This window comes from Rissa tridactyla, chromosome 1, assembly GCF_028500815.1.
Source record: "Rissa tridactyla isolate bRisTri1 chromosome 1, bRisTri1.patW.cur.20221130, whole genome shotgun sequence".
In the NCBI taxonomy this organism is placed as follows: domain Eukaryota; kingdom Metazoa; phylum Chordata; class Aves; order Charadriiformes; family Laridae; genus Rissa; species Rissa tridactyla.
Window position 1 is genome coordinate 82,535,036 of NC_071466.1, and position 19,212 is coordinate 82,554,247.

Below are 19,212 nucleotides of genomic sequence, written 5' to 3' on the forward strand. Positions count from 1 at the left end.
GTCAATCATCTAGACCTAACCACTTCTTTTAATCATGTGATGATGTAAGTGAGGGCTTTGTCCCATGGCAGTCAGACTTTTAAGACCCTCTGGTGAGGATAATTTTTTTTTAATTTTTTTTTTCTAAAAATCCAAATAGTCTCCGTCATGCAGATCACAGTTGTCCACGTATGTAGTGACTCTTTCTAAGACTAGTAACGCATCCAAGACACAGCTTTTCTGCACAAGCCCAAATGAGTCTTGGTCATTTTAACATGCTACGTAGTGGAGCTGCTGAATCTCTTCATATAATTTCTACCTCTTTGCTTACTTTTGATGTTAAGTTTATGGTTCTGAAGTTCTCTAGATTCATAATATTTTTTTTTCTCTTGTTCTCTCTCTTCAACACTCTCAGACCTTCCCTTCCAAAACATTGCATGTGTCACTTTGCTCAAGCAGTTGCCCAAGTATCAGAGGAAGGGGTAGCTATGCATCACAGCTACTATTTCAGCAATTTCCTATGGGAGTTTCAGGTGATTGTCATCTAGTCCAGGTAACTCATGACTACCCACTTAGTGGTCGACAGCATCTGAGAATTCCCACGTAGGCTGCTCTTTGCTCATGGGGAGTCCATGTTGATTTTCTGCTGCAGCCTTATTTTCTTCTCACTCTTGCTGTTGTACTTTTGGCCCAATAATCTGCCTGTCGCATACCTGCATTTGAAGAAGTGCTTCCTTTTTTTTTTTTTCTTTTCCTTTTTCTGTCCTTCTTTAAGAATTTGTACCTCTGCCTTTTTTTTTTTTTTTTTAACCTTACTGTTTTGCTAGAATAGTTCTGGATTTTCCTCATTTGGGTAGGACTTCAGTTCTCTGGTGGATGTCTTTTTAATTACTGTTTAATCCAGCCTTCAGAGGGGACAGAAAGGGGAGGAAAAAGGGTGGTCTGGGGTTTTTGGTAGGTGCTACGGATTCTCCCAGAGTTTCACATTTGTATCTTCTGTCACATGTTATCTCTTAGCATTATACCATCTGTCTGGCTTGTTGCTTTTAAAGATATTCCTCTCATGTATGTAAATGCCCTTTTCAAAATTAAATACCACAGTGTGGATTCTTGATCTTTCAAGAATGATTAATATAAATACATATGGCCACTGGCACAGGGTAGCTCTTCAAGTAGCAAAGTTTTGAACCAGATTCTTCTCATACGTCAGGATCAAGGCAGGAGTGGCATGATAAATTGTCTTTTTCTTTTCTCCTGTTGTCCATTTTCAAACTTTTGGGCTGCTTGAGCTGAGAGATGCATGGTTCTTCAAGAGCATCCCAAATGCATTATGCATTCAGGGCCTGTTGCGATAGGAAGAGGGGTAACAGTTTTAAACTAAACTAAAATTCCTTCAGATTAGATATAAGGAAGCAATTTTTTACAATGAGGGTGGTAACGCACTGGCACAGGTTGCCCAGAGAGGTGGTAAATGCCCCATCCGTGGATGGGAACCCAGGTCAGGTTGGACGGGGCTCTGAGCAACATGATCTAGTTGAAGAGGCCTCTTCTCATTGCAGGGGGGTTGGACTAGATGACCTTTAAAAGTTCCTTCCAACCCAAACTATTCTATGATTCCATGATTTGGGGATCTAGGATTGCTTGTGGCTAAATGAGGGTGCTAATGAAGATGCCTTCTACCACTTCCTCTTTTCCCTCTGCCACGCTCTACTGGTAGGCGCATCCTTCCTTTCTTTGCATGTTACTCAGTGGGTTAGTCTCGCAATTCAGGCAGACTTTCATCTCCAAACCTTGAGGGCTCCTCCCATTGCCTTCCCATTCCTCACCCTCCTAGCAGTGCTCAGTCCAGCGGCTGTCAGGTGCATGTCCTGCAGGTCGGTGTGGTGCTCCGCTCTGGCTCACCAGCAGATGCTAGTTCTCATTAAGTGGGTGCTGGACTGTCTCCAAAGCCTGCGCTTCGTTTCCAGTATGCTACAGTAAAATAGCTTTGTTTCTCCCCCATCCAATTTGCTCATTCCCCACACACTTGAAAGCATGGCTTCTGCCTCTGCCTTTGTTAGGTGAATTTTTAACGCCTGTTTCTAAACTGGAGGGTAGCTACCCCACCTCGCATCCCCCGTTTTGTCTAATTCCACCTTATATTACTGAGTAAAGTTCTTTTTAATTGCTGCTGACATATTTGTTCTCCATGGTGCACCCAGTGACAGCATAGGGGTATGCGAGGCCACCATAATCTGATAAAAGGAAATACCAGAGGGTAGTTTCTTCTTATGGAAAGTCTCCCCCCTTTGCCCCAAAAGGTAAGCGTTGCCAAGCATGAAGAAGCTGGGAGAAGTCCTGGTCGTGACTCTGAAGGCAGTAAAATCGTGGGCGGGCAAGAGGAACTGCACACAAGAAAGTTTATGGAGAGAGAAACAGAGATAAATTTGTAAGCATTAATTCATTGTTGTGTTCCGATTTGGTTTTACTGCTTTCCCTGGAAAGAGGATTAGAATGAAAACAATCTAAAAGACTAAGTTTTCATTGCATCGCTTGAAATCCAGCTATCTTCTTGTGGTTATTTTAATGGTAACAGTTGAGTAGGGAGATTAGAGATAATATAAGATATCGTCTCTGGTGGTTATACTCATAAAAGCGTCATATGCTGATGTATTGTAGATTTTATTTTCCCCTAAGTTACTTGATGAAGAGCATCTTTGGAAATAGGTGATTGATTTGTCTCCTCAGTGCAGCAGTTCATACATTTCTAACTTGTGGAGTGGCTTTATGGGGTTCTGGTACTAAAAGCTAGCCTGTGAAACGTTCACCTTCTGCTATAGGCCCTTAGGCAACATGGATTATGTTTTGCTGTCACACAGGAGACTGTTTATGCCAGTAAATTTGAGTGAAGTTTTGTGCTAAAAAGTAACGTAACAGCTATAACTTCCGTTTGTCTGCAGGGGACAACCAGACTTGCTACAGTCTGCGAACCAGTTGTGTTGTGTTATGTAAACAGAAGAGTTTTCTTGAAGTCAGTCTCTATCTTGAAATCAAATAGACGGCCTTGAGAGATAGTGAAATCTTAGGGGAGGGGATTAACTGGGTATCAGTGCTGTATCATAATCTCTAACCACTGTATGTGAGTTTACGCGCAGTTTAAATAACATTTTCCTCTGAAAGTGGTCATCTTTAAAAGGATCTTTTAATACATATTAAAGCCTTATCCACAGTTTCTTTAATTCTTTAATGAGTTCTTGTAGAAAAATTGAAAGTAGCTTGAGCTTTGCTCTGATGAAGGCCACGATGCCTTTGGTTTCTAAAGATGGAGCGTGGGGGTGGTAATTTGCTCATGCAGCATGAAAGCATTTAGTTCTTTCCCTGCAGAATCTCCTGCAAGAGAGAGCGCCTGTGCACACAACGCATGCAAAAAAATTCAAGCTGGAGGGCTGTTGATGAAGACTCTCCTCTAAAATTAAAGACTTGATTATTTGAATGTTGTTCAGAAAGGAGCCTAGTAACACACTGATCTTTCTAAATCACTTTAAATATTTAAAAACTTGCGGAACTGTTGTTGCTGAAATGCAGGTCGTGATTTTTTACAAATGAAAGGAAAAACCCTTAAAAAATTAAAGGACTTTTTAAATCTTTTTTTTTTAATAACCAAATACAGGGGGTGGGAGTGGGGAGAAGGGAAGAGCTTTGAAGTCTCTGAGATCTTTTCCCTGAGGTCAGAAGTTTCTGATGATGTAACATACAATACAGACCAAGCCTTCACTTATCAAGGTTAAAGTTGACGGAGCTTGTATGAACTTGTCAATCATAGGAAGCAGGCAAAAACAAGCCAGCTGTTGTGAGGCATGGCTTTGAAAATCCTCTGTGTTACAGTAAATGAGACGCAGAGGTTGAGACAGATTCAGCTCTGCGAGGCTTTCAAACTGGCTGGCACATTTGCAAGGATGCAAGGCTCACATATCCAGTGAATATGGGTAAACAGCTGTAAATCCCGGTAAGATTGTCTCGTCTTCAGTGTTAAAGGGTGAGAGAAACAGCTGGAGGTGTGCCCCTTAATTACCTTTTTCTGTCAGTTCTGAACAGAAATTTGCAGTTATTAATTCATACAGTATTTCTTTTGTTCTCCAGGTCTTTGAGTACAGGCTGCGTCTTCTGTCCCTATCAGCAGAAGCCACAGTAGCAAATTAGGAACGATGCAATGCTTGTTACAGAATTTTATTTTGCTTAGCGTAGTCGACTGCTCTGTTCACTGATGGGTTGGGAGAACAGGGGGAAAACGTGAGTTAATTCCAGCTAAGATGCTCTGTGTGCATGTGCTCGCACACGCGCGCTGTTTTTAGCAGCTTTTGTTTTCACAGTTGGCATCATGCACACTGGAATTAGAAGGCAGTGCCTTTTGAAAATATTTGTTTTCTGGACCGAGGGCTGCAGTGCCGTTGTTGTGGCTCGGGGTGCCAGGCTCGGGGTTCCTCTCAGCTAGGGGTGGTGCAAGAGCTTTTCATCTTGTTATTTTCCTGGCAAGCCTGTTACTGTGAGTGCAGGCTTGCACGAAGACCTTTTCCACAGCAGCAGGAGATATTAGCTGGGAGTGTAAGAGAATTGGATGTGACTATTGGAAGCAAGCGGTGAGTGTGGCTCTGAGTGAAAAGATGGCTATTGAAATGTGTGCATGTGCATGCTAATTAATTTAAATAACTGGTTTTAGGGTTATTTTTTCTCCTTTAGAGATGAGCTACGTGTTCATTTTGGTGCCTGCCTGAGAAACCCAGGTGACCTAGCTATTATTCACGAAGTGTTTCATTTTATAGCTTCTGTTACCAAATCTTTGTGCAGCCGTAAGCAGCTGTTTTCAGTAGTAATAGCAACAAGAAAATAGCAACAGCATATCAGAAAAAAAAAAGTCTAGATGTGGGGGGAAAAAAAATAAAAATCAAAGGAGTGGCAACTGGAATGTGGGGGGGGGGGAGGTTAGTAAATTGACAGAGCAATCATTTTTCTTTGAGCTTTTTTTAATGTGACTATGATTTCCTTGTTAGCAGTGTTGGAAAAAGTATTGTCTTTTGTCTCTGCAATGGTTGCCATTTGTGTAATATGATGGCTTTTGTTATACTGTTGGGATATTCTGATGATTGAATTCAGTGTGTAAGCGCAGAACACGTTAACTGGTTGACTTAAGTGAGCAGAAGTCCTTTTAATTCCATGCAGGCAATCCCCTGTGTGCTAGGACAAGCATGCAATAGATAAAGCAAGCAAGAATACAGCCATAAAAATTATCTTTTATCATTGATTTTTGATGTGCAGCAGAATGGAGGAGGGGCTTTTATTTTCTGAACTAAGGAAAGACAAACATCCCTCCCTCTGCCCTTTCCCACAAGATTATTCCCTTCTGCATAAAGGCCCCTATGCTGTTATCAGAAATTTAATTTTAATCGGATTTGATTTTTACTGTGGGCCTATGCATTGTGCTGTTACCCATGACTGACTGGCCTACATTTCATCCGCCAACATATCTTTGCTTATCTGCTGCAGAATTAGAGTGGGTCTGTTGAATTTATTTCTGATTTTCATGGGGAGAGAAGTAACATTTTTAGTAAGAGAAAGAATGTGAGATGACAACCCATTGCTGTGTGTGTTGCCATGCAGGGGCAGAACAAGAGAGAAATTGTGGTGGGATCAACAGACTGGCGAGCAGCATCTGTTACCATATTTCATTCTGTGATAAAGCCAGGTGATAATGCAAGGGTTGTTAAGCTACAGTGACATTTTGCTTTATCACATCGGCTGCAACAACTAAGCTGTATTTAGTGTGACTGACTAAATAGATAGCCGCCATCAAGGCACAGATAATGTTAATAGGCATTCAGAGACAGAATTGGAAAACCAATACTCACATCGTGATAAATGGGTTGTAGTGTAACAGTGATGGGCCATGGAGTATACTTTATGAAATATCTTGTTGGTTTTATACCTTCAGTTGTCTTCTGAAGTATATCAGGGTGCTTCTCTTTTTTTTTTTTTCTTTTTTTTTTTTTGTTTCTTGAGAAAGAGCATTCTCTCATCATCCAGCAGTCATTATTCTTTTCATCTTAACACATGCTTTGGTTTTAAGACCCTTTGCTTCAGTAGTGCTTCTAGTATGGTAGTTGTCACCATCTGTCTCTTCAGACCAAAGCTCTACTTTGTAGTGACTTATTGTGCTGTGCCTCTTCCTGGAGTGACCGTTACGGTACAGCCATCGTGGTGATTAAACAATGTGTTTTCTGGAGGACCCGTTATTCTATGCGTTTGTCTTTAAAGATTTCTAAATAGTTTTGCTGCCCAAGTTCTCATTTAGCATCTTTGGAATATGCTTCATGTGTCACTATCTGGTGGATAGCGCAGGCTGTACACTGACTCAGTAGTGATAGTAGATACAGTGCTCAGAAAAATGGAGAACTTGTAATATAATTGCCCTTGTATAGGATGTCCAGATTGTGGTGTTCTGGTGTCGGTGTCTCCTTGGCATTGCAATAGTAAAACCAATTAGGGTTTCAAAACCTTTGGGATCCTGCAGCCTCTGAAAGATAAAGCATGTGGGACTCGATGAGGATTCAGACACCTAACAGAAGTAAGATGTCAGCACGCGAGTGAAGTTCTGACTCAAGTTATAATCCATAGAGATCTTGGGCTTGATCCAGTTGGCCAAACACAGGTGTCTGGTGAGATCTGAGATAGCATATCCGACTTGGGTTCCAGCGCACATCTCTTAGGGGAACTGGTGCCTTTGAATAATTAAAGTTTCTGAAATAGTAGAAGACACCTATGTTTGGGTAACTCAGTTGATCCCCTAGACAGTGAAACCAATGCTTGATTTGCTTGTAGAGACTACTTTAGGGTGAGCGGAATCTATTAGATTGCATTGACCGTATCAATATGGATTAAAACGTGACATTAGACCTCAAACTTTTTCCTAAATTTTGAACAGTCTTACCCTGTACAACCCATTCCAACTTTGTAACATCCTGTTGTGGACTCAAGCAGAACTATACTGGGTAGAAGAAACTACTCTTTATTTTCAGACCGTTGCAGAAGTACTTTTGGATCCCACTGTGCCAAGTGCCAGGCAAATATACAATGAAAACATAGTTTCAGCACATAAAGTTCACAGCTGAAAAAGTAGTGTATTGGCTAGGGCTCTGCCTATAAACAGGGTTTTGGCATAAGCAAAGACAGTGTTTCACAATTGGTTTAAGCCACATAATTATCTGTTTTGAGCCAGGTCAGTTCCTTGATCCAATTTTCTGTGGGGCTGTAAAACTCCTACTGCTAGTACAATGGAGAGAGCAGGAAGACAAAATCAGAGTGGACTAAGAGGAAGACTGCCTCTTCTGGGAAAAATAGATGCATTTAGATCAGTTTAAAGGGACTGCAAAACTGTGGCCTTGATTATGGGGGGGTGGTTGTTATTGTAGGGTGAGGACTTTTATGGAGGAATCTTACTCAGGTATGAAGGCCTTTTTCCAGTGTAGCTTGTAGTGTTCGAGAAGGAATTTTAAGCTAAATCAGAAACAGCCACTCCATTTGCTCTGTTTTGCCAGTAAGTTAGTGCAGGACAAGTTGTTGCTTACAGAACCATGCTTATGCTTTATGGTGAAACTTTTGCACAGAGGTCAGGTCTTTGACAAACATTGCATTTTTCAGATGTTGGCTAATGCATTTTTGCAAGGCTTATCTAGTCTGAGATTTTAAAGTTGGAGTGTCTTGTGGCACTGTTTGGCTTGGCCTGAAGCATTCTCAACAAACTGTAAATCAGACAGATAAAAATCAGACACATTGAGCTGATCGAAGTGACTTTCATTTATTGAGGTACGACACTCAATCAGATCATTCTGTCTCTATGTCCAGATTTAGTCAAATCCTGAGTATGGGGCAAATGAAGGAAGTGGTTTGGGGTTGTTTTTAGTGGCAACCAAAAATGTTATCCTTCTGATAGGCATCTATACATAGTGATTCATTTTGGTAATTGCTCATTGACTCCACTGGCAGGCTCTTATTAATGTGTGCATGTGTGTGTATGCGTGTATATATGTATCTCCGTGGTTTAACTTACCTGTAATAGCTGGCACTACTGTTGCCTGTCTCTGGTTTGTTTGAATAGCCTGTTGCGTTATTGCTGGGGAGCTGGGGTGTCTGGGCTGGGGAGGAGGCTGGGTTGATATCTCCAGCTTAATGTTTACTTGGCCTTTCCATTTCAGTCATGAGCATATATGCCCCGAGCTAACGGAGCCAGAAGGAAACCAAGAGATATACTTGTTCATCTGGGTAGAAAATACTTAGTGCTGTTATGGAGCCTACACGTTTCCACCCCCATGGTGGTAAGCGGTGGTGGTGGTGTGTTTGGTGGCTCCGGACATTGTGTGGAAGGTGCAAGCCACAGAGCAGAGCTCCTCCGGAGCTCACCTGGACAAGGAGTCTGCAGCCGCTTGTCTCTCTGCACAGACCTCCTCTGCGGGAGCCGAGCCCTCTTCTAAATGAGATCTTCTCAAAAATGTGGAGGGCTGTTTTTTGTAATGAAGCAATGCCACCTTTTCCGTTAGAAGCATATTTTGGGTTTCTGCCCCCCACCATTTAGATAGGAAGGCTCCTATACTTAATTCCCTTTATGTACCTTAAATACCAAAAGCAGGTACAGTAGAAAAGGCTCGTGTTAGCCTCCTGTACTAGACTCACTGAATACTGCTTTGTATCAACAGCGTAAGTCTGTTGATTACACTTCCATTGCAGTTCAGGTTAAGTGAGCAGTGTAAGTCATCTGACGGTCAAAGCTGTAATGTCATCTCATACCAGGGATGGGGAGTGTGGCGTGAGCTTCCCTGATCCTGTTGCATCAGGAAGGCTCTTGCATTGCAATAGTTGTGGCACTGTATCGTGGGGATGGGGGAGCTTTGGGTTTGAAGATAACTTACAGTTTAATGTTTTTGATGATGACTGGTTTGTTATCTAGAATGAAAGTGGTAATGAAGTCAATTGTCATGTTTTCAGATGATTTAAAACTGTTCTGTCTCACTTTGTGATGTTTGGTTATAAATGATAAGCTCCTTTCAGTGGTACGTTATCCTTGTATAATCCTATGGGCCTCGTTTCCCAAACAGCTGTATTCTGGGCATATCATTACATGAAGCGCCAACAATTTAGAGTAGCCTAGTGGACTTCTTGGTATTGATAATAATGTAACACCTTTGCAGGGTCTTGCCACTGTGTTCTCCTGGGGCTTGAAGCTTGCTTTCTTTTCCTCCTTTCTGAACAGTAAGCTCAAATCTCTCCAGAATAATGTGATAAGCATGTTTTGCATGAGGACCCACTCACACTGAATGCAAACTAGCCTCAGCGTTGAATGTAGCCACCTTGCCTCAGACCCATTTTCTGTGGCACTGCAAAATGTTTGGTTAATTTTGTGGAAGCTGTATGAAGGCATGTGTGTAATCTCTGAATTTTATCTCCACGTTTGCAAATGTAGCATCTCCAAATTTCTCTGTGCAGTGATTCTTCATTTCCTTTTACTCTATTTTGGAAGGTGACAGGACTGCTAAAGCATTCATTGGCTTCTGAGCCAGGGTAATATTAAAGAAATTTGGTTACATGCTTTGGATATGTAAACGTGTCAGATTGGTGGTATATTCTGTCCTGTTGGCTTCCACCAGCACACCCACTCCTGACATGCATGCGAAGTGCAATGTATACTTTGCAAACTGGCTGAGGTAGTGCATGTAATTTATGTCTTCGTGACATTTTGTGCCATGCCCTTGATTCTTCCCTGCACCGTAATGCAGCTGTTATACTGTCTTATGCTATGGCTTATGTGTGTGAAGGTGAATAGAGAGGCCTGAAGAATGTTTTGGCACAGGTTAACTAGGAGAAAACTATGTCCTACAGAGGTTATCTAGACAATGAAAAATGCTGATTTAAACACAGCATTTCATACTTACAGCCTGCAGTCTTCATTTGGTAAATATTTCCATTAAAATGAGTGGAACTATTTACAGGCCCAGTTCTGCTTACATTGAACTCATTAGGGAAAACCAGCTGACTCCAGAGATGCCATGTAACCAAACCTGAATAGCGTTGGTCTTTCTGGCCTTACATCATTTTACTTAACAAAACTGTCCATCTTCTAGTGTTAAAATAGGAGTCAATGAAGCCTGTTTTGTAAAACAGAATTGACTCTGAATTTGTCAGACGACTTGAAGTTGTCTGAACCAACTGCTCTCAGTTAAGAGCAATATGAAAAGATCAGAGTCGAAATAACATTTGGCTCCTCATTCATGTTAAATTGAAAATTTACCCACTAAAACTGAATTTTAAAATTTAACACTTCACATCAGAAAGATTATATATGTGACCGTTCAGGAATTAAATTGTGAATAAGCCATCTCTCTTGGAAGTACAATGGTATTTAATTCCTGACTTGTAAAAATCCATGTGAAGTACAATTATTAAAAATCCCATACATCAGGCAGTTTGATGACAATGTCCAGATTTTTTTAGAATTTTTTCCATCAGTGCTAAAACTTCACAGATCCAAGGACTGAAAAATAATAATTTTGAATGTAATTTGATCATACAGATGTGAAAGTAGAATGCACATTTAATCTGTCTTCCCACAATACTTCATTTTAAAGATTTGTTTAATGAAAGTAGTAATATAGTGTGTAATTGCTCCAAATTTTTTTTCTTCTTGAATTCATAATGGACTTTACTTATTTTATGTGCTTATGTCTCAAACTTCTTCATTTTCATACACGCTGACGTTAACCGCCTATAGACTTGCTCTCAAAACTGGAACAGTAAGACTAGTAACCTGTTTATGTTGAAAATTCAAGTTAACCTTACTTTACAAATAGGCTGGGAAAGATGCCTCTTTCACAGTCCCTTCAAAAGAAAGCTTGGGCAGTGCATGTCTACAGAGTTACTATACCAAAATACAGAGACCAGCACTGTCAGTAGCACAAGTGATATTAGCAGATCTCTGAAGCCTTTTACTTCTCTGTTGCAGCTTCTTTTCTAAGCTCACAGTGTCTCTTCAGCCTCCTTTAAGGAGAGAGCAAACCCGTCTCCTCTTCGGGCTCCAGAGGTACTTTTCCCCCCCCTCCCTGCCTTCTTTTTCTTTCCCAATTCGTCTTTATCTGGTGAGCACAAATGAAGTACAGGTCTTGTGGCAAAGCACAAGCCTGGAGCTGCAAATCCTATTTCCTGGCTAGAGAGAGTGTAAAATTGGAATAAACGCAAAAATATTTCTGTCTAAGATAAGGCCTTTTTGGCCATTGTTCGTCATTTGTGCTGACAGGGCAAAAGAAGTTCAAGTTTAAAATAAGGCGGACTGGAAGATGCTATCCTTTCTAAATTTCCTTTTCTGCCTCTTTTTCAGGAGATACTAATTTTCCCTTTCCCAGCTTTTTAGCTTCAGCAAACGTTTTGTTTGCACTCATTTCATTTTTCACCAGTTATGCAAAAATCCAACCTCCAGATTCATAAATAAAGTTCACGGTATTCGATTCACATTTAAAATGACAGTGAAGTCTTAAGTTTGCACATAGAGAAGGAACCTTGTTTTCCATGTTTCATTACTGACTCTGAAAAAAAGAAGAGAATTAAATTCTAGTATTAGGATTCCTCTTCTCGAGACAGTTTTGTTTTCTACCAGCGTTTGCATGTTTGGCTGTGCCACACAGATCGGCGCTGGAGAGGTGTGCTCTGCATTTACATGCACACTGCAGCGCCTCGGGTTACCCGAAGGTTGTGTCGCATCCTGTGGCGCTCCAAACCCTAATTTAGCCTGACATTATGCCTTGACTCATCACGTTAGATTAGGTACCCTGCGTGTGCCTGTATGTGAGAGGATGTTTTTGTGCTGTACAGTTACTGTAGACTGGAGGAGTTGGTGTTACATGTTGGGTGTGATCTCGGTGCTCAAGCGTCCTGGATCGGTGCCGTTGAGCCGAAGGAAATAAATCAGCAGCGCACTAATGACGTGTTCTTCTCTCTAGGCAAGCTGACACAGGGGCCCTGAGGGAAAACCCACGGGAGAAGAGGGATCAGCTGGACCAGAATTTAGGCCAGAAGTGGAAGGCATCTGTCAGACCTTTGCATGCACGAGAGCCTACGGTTCTGCCTCACGAGAGCCGGGGGAGGTCGGGGACATTGCCTAGTGATTACCGATACTCTCAGGAAAACGTGAATGAGAAGAGCAAGGATCGCAGCCTGCCCCATCTCCCCTGCTCTGAGCCACAGACCTTGAATGAGAACCACTCCTGTCTGTCCCGGGGCAAAGGAGAGGAAAACCACAGGATAGAGCCGGTGCTGCTGAACAAGAAGCGTGGACCTGCTCCTCAGAGGCCGCCACCACCTAAAAGAGATAAACACAGGCGTCCGGATAATTCTGCGCCATCACTCGGCACCTCTTCTGAATCTCTGCTGGTAGCACCCAGCCGTCCCTTTCCGTCCTTGTCCCCTAGCTCTGCCGAAGTATTTGCCAGTCACTCCTCTCTCTGTCAGAGTCCCGCAGCTTTCAATGGAAAACTGAAGAGTGCTAATCCACAGCAACTCCAGCAAGCATCATCCACGGAGAATGTTTGTCAGCACTTAGAAGAAAAAACGCACCTTACGTCTGAGTCTGTATTATCTTCCAAGTATCGGTATCTTCAGAAACCTGGCATGGAGACATCAAGGTCCCCTTCTCCTCAGTTTGCACCACAGAAGCTCACTGATAAACCTCCTGTGTCCGTACAGGATGAGAACCCAGCCAGGTACTAGATGGAACTCCTTTACTATTTTATTAACACTTTTTGACCAGTTACACCTTGCTAATGGTTGGCTGTTCATTTTCTTTACTAAAAGTACATCCTTTGGTTTCATTAAGCATGAGCCATCGCGGTATGTCCTAAAAAGACTTAAGACTTGTGTGAAATTCCAATTGGTGCCATTAAAGTCCTTCAACTAGTCTGTGGTTTCTTTTAGTTGACTGATGCTGCTAGTTAGTAGAAAATGAAAGGGATGGATTCAAATGGATTTTTTCCACTGTAAGTCTGGGTGAAATCAGAAGATTCCCTGTCATCATTTCCCCCACCCGAGTCTGTATATGAATCAGCGTAGGGAAAAAGCAGATGTGGAAAGGGGAGCTGTATCCTTTGTGAGAACATCTGAAAGTGCACAGTAAGGTACGCTGCCAAATCATGACTGTTTTCATGTTGCTTTTACAATGAAAGTTGGCACTCCAGGTAGTCTGTGGAGGGGTCTGCAGCACTATTTGTGTTGAGATGGGCTGAAGATTCAGCAGGAGAACATCAGTCCTTTCCCAGGCTAGATAAACTCAGAGTTAGAGAAACTGACTGAAATTAATTGGTTGCTGTGTCTGTCATATGCTGCTAACATCCTAAAAGGTTCCTGTCCCACAAGATAACAAACTCTTCCAGGAAGTGCAGGAATCTTAGTTTTCATAAATCCTTCAGCACTATAATTCATGGTTAAGGAATGAAAACAAAACCTCTGAGCTGAATGAATGCAGAGGTTGCTTCTCTGAGCAAAAGTACTTGGAATAGCTTTTCTCTACTGTAATGTAAATGATTGAATAGATTCAATCACGCTGTTTTCCGATGTGCCTTATGACATAGAAAACATGAATCACTTTTTTCCCCTAAACATGCCTTGATGTTTTTCCTCTTGTAATGTGAGGAAAAAAATAATATTTCATCCTGCAGTGTTTTTTAACACTAAGTAATAAAACAGTTTATTATGAAAAGTGCAACATGTCACGTGAACCCTAGCATCTGTGTGCAAAGGTAGATGACAGTAATGACTTCCTTAATGTATTGCTTTGATGTCCTTAATGTTGCTTTATTAATACATCCTAAGGATGCATAGAAAGCTAATTGTATTTGTCCTTCCTTTTTACTAAGCTTTAATGTTGAAATGAGCACTGAGGTGTGCATAATTATATGCCCATATCTGAGTGATAATACACTGAGCCTGCAAATCTTTAGTTAACATTTAAAATTCTTAAGCCCCGATGGCTCTTGTTTGTGCACAATGTATTGTCCTCAGTTAATAATTACATTACTCAATAAAACAGGTATGGCACAAAAGGAATGACATGCAGGCCATACCTCTGAACCTTCTGTATGGTATTTACTATGTGGTATTTATTTCATATGAGTAAAATATGTCAAGTAGATTTATCTTAATATGCCATTAGTTAGATTTGGCTTATTATTTCTGTTGGCTCTTTGCGTATGAGACTTTGGACATGCTAGTTTGTATGCTGTGGGCAGCTAATGTTTGATGATATCAGCATGTAGCTGTTTACTCTTCTTTAAGAAAGGTGTCTTGTTTATCAACAGAACATAAAGTGAGTATGTAGGGTTTCCTGCAGTGCTTTAGGTAGAACAATGTAGTGTGGGGAAATACTGGTGGTGTGCAGAGCCCAGCTATTTCCAAGGATGACTGTTTAGCAATAATAAAGGTGAAAAGAATGCATCAGTAGATGTGCATCAATAAATTCCCACTAAACATACGCTCAGGTCATGGAGTGACCGTGCCTGTGGTTGGAGTAAAGCTTTGTAATGGCCACAAGCAGAATTGCTGCAAATGAAAATTTCATGCTGCAGTTCCACAAGTGGAAAACCTTCAGAAATCAGGAGGATAGTGATTGCGGAATAGGAATTTCTGAAACACCTGGTGTTGAACTGTCTTTCCTCTGACTGAAATGTGTTGATTTGATGGCTTAAGTATCTGGAAAATCTTTTACTAGGCTAAGAGGAATGTACTCGAGAGTCCCAAAACAGATGCTGGGCATTTTAGGTAAAAAAAGTGCAGTTAGCTCACGTCTTAGCTTCAGTTGCCCCACACACACTTATACACACATCTTGTATTTCCCCCAAATGCAAAAATGTGTTCCTCTTCATAGTCTGCGGAGTCCAAAAGATGTGGGTTTTATTTAAAAACAAACAAAAGAGTCGGGCGCAGTGGCAGGCCTTTGCCCAGCTCCGCTGCAGCCAGGAGGAGAGCCAAGAGCCCACATCTGCAGGCAGGGAGCTGGGGCTGAGTGGCAGACACAGGAACGAGCTCTTCAAAATGACTGAAAACACCCCAACCAAATGGGAGGGTGGGAGGGGTTCAATATGGTCTGGAAAACCTGCCCCAAAAGTTGGATGAGTATGTCAAAGCATGTCCGCAAAGCACTTGAGGAAAGTAAATACCTATTGGGAGGCTGCGTGTTCATTCAGAAGCAAATATACATTTAAATATAAGGTACCACTTCTCAAAAATAGGAAGTCAGATTTTGCTATTCTCTACAAAAGAAAAAGTACAGCATAATAAAGTATAACTTTATTTTTAAGAAAAGTGACACACCCACACTTAGAGGAAAAGAGCTGAAGTGTGTCTTGGTCACTTATCTGAAAGGCAGCAAGCAACCCAGCCAGATGAAACCAGATATTTTAGCTAGTAGGCAATGTTCCTTTACTTGCTGTAGAGCTTCCAAACCCACATCATGACAATAATTTTAAACTTTCTGCAAACTCAAAACCACCAAACTAGACTTCAGTTTCTTATATGATTTACATACAGTACAGATGTTTCAGCAATGTTATTTAACATGTTATTGTCCGATTCAAAAATCTAAGATAGCCTCCTTTTTAAATAGCTTGCCTTACTGAATGGCCAAGGTGGCCCTTTGTGCTATGCAGTACAGAATTTTTGCTATAAGCTTCCCTTGAAAGGGAGTATCCAGAATTGTGTGTTATCTTCTTCACTGGCTGTTTTTTCTTCTTTAAGCAGAAAACTAGGACACCATGGTAGGATCTGTTTATTAAAGTTCTGTATCTCGTGTGAAATTTTACAGATACAGATTTTTTTACTATTTTTTTTTTTTTTTAAATCATGTAACTAAGTTTTGAATGATTTCCAAGTTTTCCACGTGTGATTATTTCTTATTCTTGTAGCTCAGCAAAGACCTAGCCTGCAGGATGCTTCCATCTGGTCGGTTGCCTCTTCCCTTGGAAAAGCTGGGAATTGATGTGAGGGCGTCACGAACTCCCCAGGCAGCTAAGCTGCCTGTCAGGCCAAAAGCTGAGGCCACCATTGGATCTGTGTGAAGCAATGAGGTTGAGCTCGAGGCACATCTTCCTTCGCGTGTGTGGCAGCAAAGGGGTAAAAGGCAGCTCAGCAGTGCTATCTCAAATCTGGGGCCTGGCTGCTGAGACTGGGCCCGCACGTTCATGGAAGCAAACTGAGGTCCTGTCCCTTGAGCATAGTGCAAGGCTGATTTTAGGATTACTTACAAATGAACTGATACTACTTAAAAGGCATGAACAGAAAAGAAAACGTAAATTTAGGGTTTGAGGTAGAGCGCAAGGAATATTCCATTACCTAGATCTCTTATCTGCCTTTTTTCATATTTGGGCTTCCCCTCTGATTGCAGGTAAAAGTTGAGATGTAACATTCTTCCATTTCTAAAGATGAATTTTCCTTTTTTTTCCAGAATCGAAAGGGTTATAGACAACAATACCACGGTGAAAATGGTTCCCATCAAGATAGTTCATTCCGAGAGCAGTGCAGAGAAGGAGAGCCGGCAAAGCCTCGTCAGTACTATGGAGCCTCCTGCTTTACCCAGTGGTTTGGAAAAGGACCAAATTAAAACACTCAGCACTTCTGAGCAATCCTATTCACGATTCTGTGCTTACACCAGGCAAGGTGTAGAGCCAGAGCCAGAAGCCAGAACCAAACCAGCTGACCCTCAACCAGATGAAGAACCTGTGAGCAACTTGAAGGACAGCAGTGCTGCCATGCCAGCAGTCAGCTACGTAAAGGCCAAAGAGAAGACCTTTGAAGACTGGAAGTCAGAGGAACTAGCCAGAGAGATTGTGGGAAGAGATAAATCTCTAGCAGACATACTAGATCCTAATGTGAAAATAAAAACAACAATGGATCTGATGGTTGGAATATTCCCTAAAGATGAACACCTCCTAGAAGAAGCTCAGCAGCGCAGGAAGCTCCTGCCAAAAGTTCCTTCTCCAAAAATTTCAGAGGAGAAGTGAGTATTACTTTCTGTAGGCCAGTGGTTCCTTGTAAGCTGCTGCCCAAAGTGTGTCAGTTTTCCTAGGGGGCTGAAGGTGAGGATCTTCCTACTGTTGAGGTCTGGGGCTTTTCTAAGACTTTGTTAGAGTAGCAGTCAAGCATAATACTGCTAATGATACCATTAATGACAGAAAAAGTACAGTGTTGTACTATATGAAAAGTTTCCTGAGGCGTGGTTGAAAACTGTGTGAGAACTTAAGGAATAATTAGCTTCTCCCATTTCATAGTGATTAGATATTTTACCAAAATCCATCCGGTCTAGTAACTGGATGGAGAAGGAACAATATTTTAGCCTTTTTTCTGTGATGAAAATTTACAAAGACAACTTGAAGTGGGCATGAGGCATTTCCTGAAAGTGAATGAGAACAAAGTAAGAAAAGATTTAAATACCATCCATGTTAATGTTCTGTGGGTCTCTTGTTGTCTTGATACGAGTTACCAAATGAAGCTGTAGCCTTCTCGAGAAGTTCGTATGTCATTCCATAATCAAAAAGATAAGTACTTAGGTTGTAGTATCCCACATTTGGTGCCCTGAAAGGTACTCTCTCTGACACTAAGGTCTTTGCACTACTTAGTAAAATGAGGCTTTACATTTTGTTTCCAGCTGAGATATCTTAGGTCCATTTCACTCATTGTAATGGTGAAAGGTCTTCTGTACTACTTCAGTTTTAGCTCTTGGTGGGCATGTGCTGAATTCACACAAATTTTCTTCACAACCAGTATTTGTTTATCTTATTTCCATAGGTAATGGCTGTCTGTTGAACCCCCTGCTTGCATGCTGAAATGATGGCTCTAAAAGGTTGCCTTTTCTTTTCAGCGATTAGGGTGTCAAGGCAGTTAATGAAAGTTTTGATTTTTTTACCAGGAAAGAGGAGCAGAGCGCGCCGTCTGCCATCTCCCTGACAACCAATTCTACTTACTACAGCACATCTGCACCAAAGGCGGAGCTGCTGATTAAAATGAAGGACATGCAGGAGCAGCAGCAACAGCAGCAGAGCGAGGATGATTCTGAAGATGAGCTAGATCATGACTTGTCAGAAAAGAAGGTAAAAAATGTTTCTAAAAGTATAATGGGAGGCTCTCATTTGCATGCATTTCATTAACTGTGAATTTGCTAGGTGAACACCCCTAAATAAAAGGCCTTCTAGATGTACAGGGTCACTTGGTAAACCAGCCTGCTTTTTTTAAGGGTGGGGTGGTCATTAAGTGTCCAACTGTGAATTTAGGAACTTCATATTAGGTGCTTTTTGCAGCTTGATAAACCTTTTGGGGAGGTTATTTTCAAATGTTGTTTTCCATTTGAGGTTCTTTCTCTCACTTGCTATATACAAAGAAACAGTGCTTATGTATCCCACTGTAACGGGGTGGTGGTTTTAGTTGCTTCATATATTTTGGAATTTAGGTCCAGGATTTGGGTTTGTCATGAGAGAGGAGGAACACACACACCCATCCTTTTTTTTTCTTTTTTTTTTCTTTTTTTCTTTTTTTTTTTTTTTTTTTTTTTTTTTTTTACAACAAACCACTTTGCCCTCTGTTTCTCCTACCTCCCAGATTAATAACAGTAATGGTGGGAGATAGCTAACCAGCTCGGTGGGTTCAGTGGAAGTTACTCGTCAGAAAGGAGGCAGTCTTATCCACTCTTCATCCTTATTCTTTGGTGTTTTATTTCTGGTCTAAAGTCAACATAATCCTGTAGGTATTAAAATGATGATATAATAGTATTTCTGTGGTTTGAGAAAGTGTTGTCCTGTGTTGAAATAATCACACTCATCTCATTAGTGATTTGGCACAAACTATTTTAGTCATAGCTCTCAGTACGGATAAGCTGGAGGAAATGGCCTGTTTGATCAATTAAAGTGATGTAGTTTAACTCTGTTTACCTAAGCCAGGAACACAGTGGTGCGCAAATCTTTGCTGTTAAAGTCAACTCTCTGCTTAATAATTGACTGCCAGGGCGCATTTGGTAATCCAGTCCCAAAGAAATGTCTTTTAATTAAATATTAGGAATATATTTAGTTGCTACAAGTGAAAGATTCCTACCTCTGGTTCAGTGCAGGAGTGGATGCCGCTGCGTTTGAGGGGGGCTGTAGTGTTTTCTGCTACCACTCTGTTGGGTTTTTTTCCCCTCCCTCC

General features: G+C 41.3%; 1 protein-coding gene across 2 annotated transcripts in view; it reads left to right on the plus strand.

Moving 5' to 3' along the window:
* SHROOM2 (shroom family member 2) overlaps positions 1-19,212 on the plus strand; it is a 130,558-nt gene that overhangs the window by 101,902 nt on the left and 9,444 nt on the right. The window contains exons 7-10 of one of the 2 annotated variants that reach the window (XM_054205545.1): positions 11,003-11,080; positions 11,994-12,752; positions 16,484-17,035; positions 17,945-18,125. In XM_054205545.1, the coding sequence (XP_054061520.1) occupies positions 11,003-11,080; positions 11,994-12,752; positions 16,484-17,035; positions 17,945-18,125 (1,570 nt within the window). The remainder of the gene's footprint in view (positions 1-11,002; positions 11,081-11,993; positions 12,753-16,483; positions 17,036-17,944; positions 18,126-19,212) is intronic. The other variant, XM_054205535.1, reaches the window with a different exon arrangement.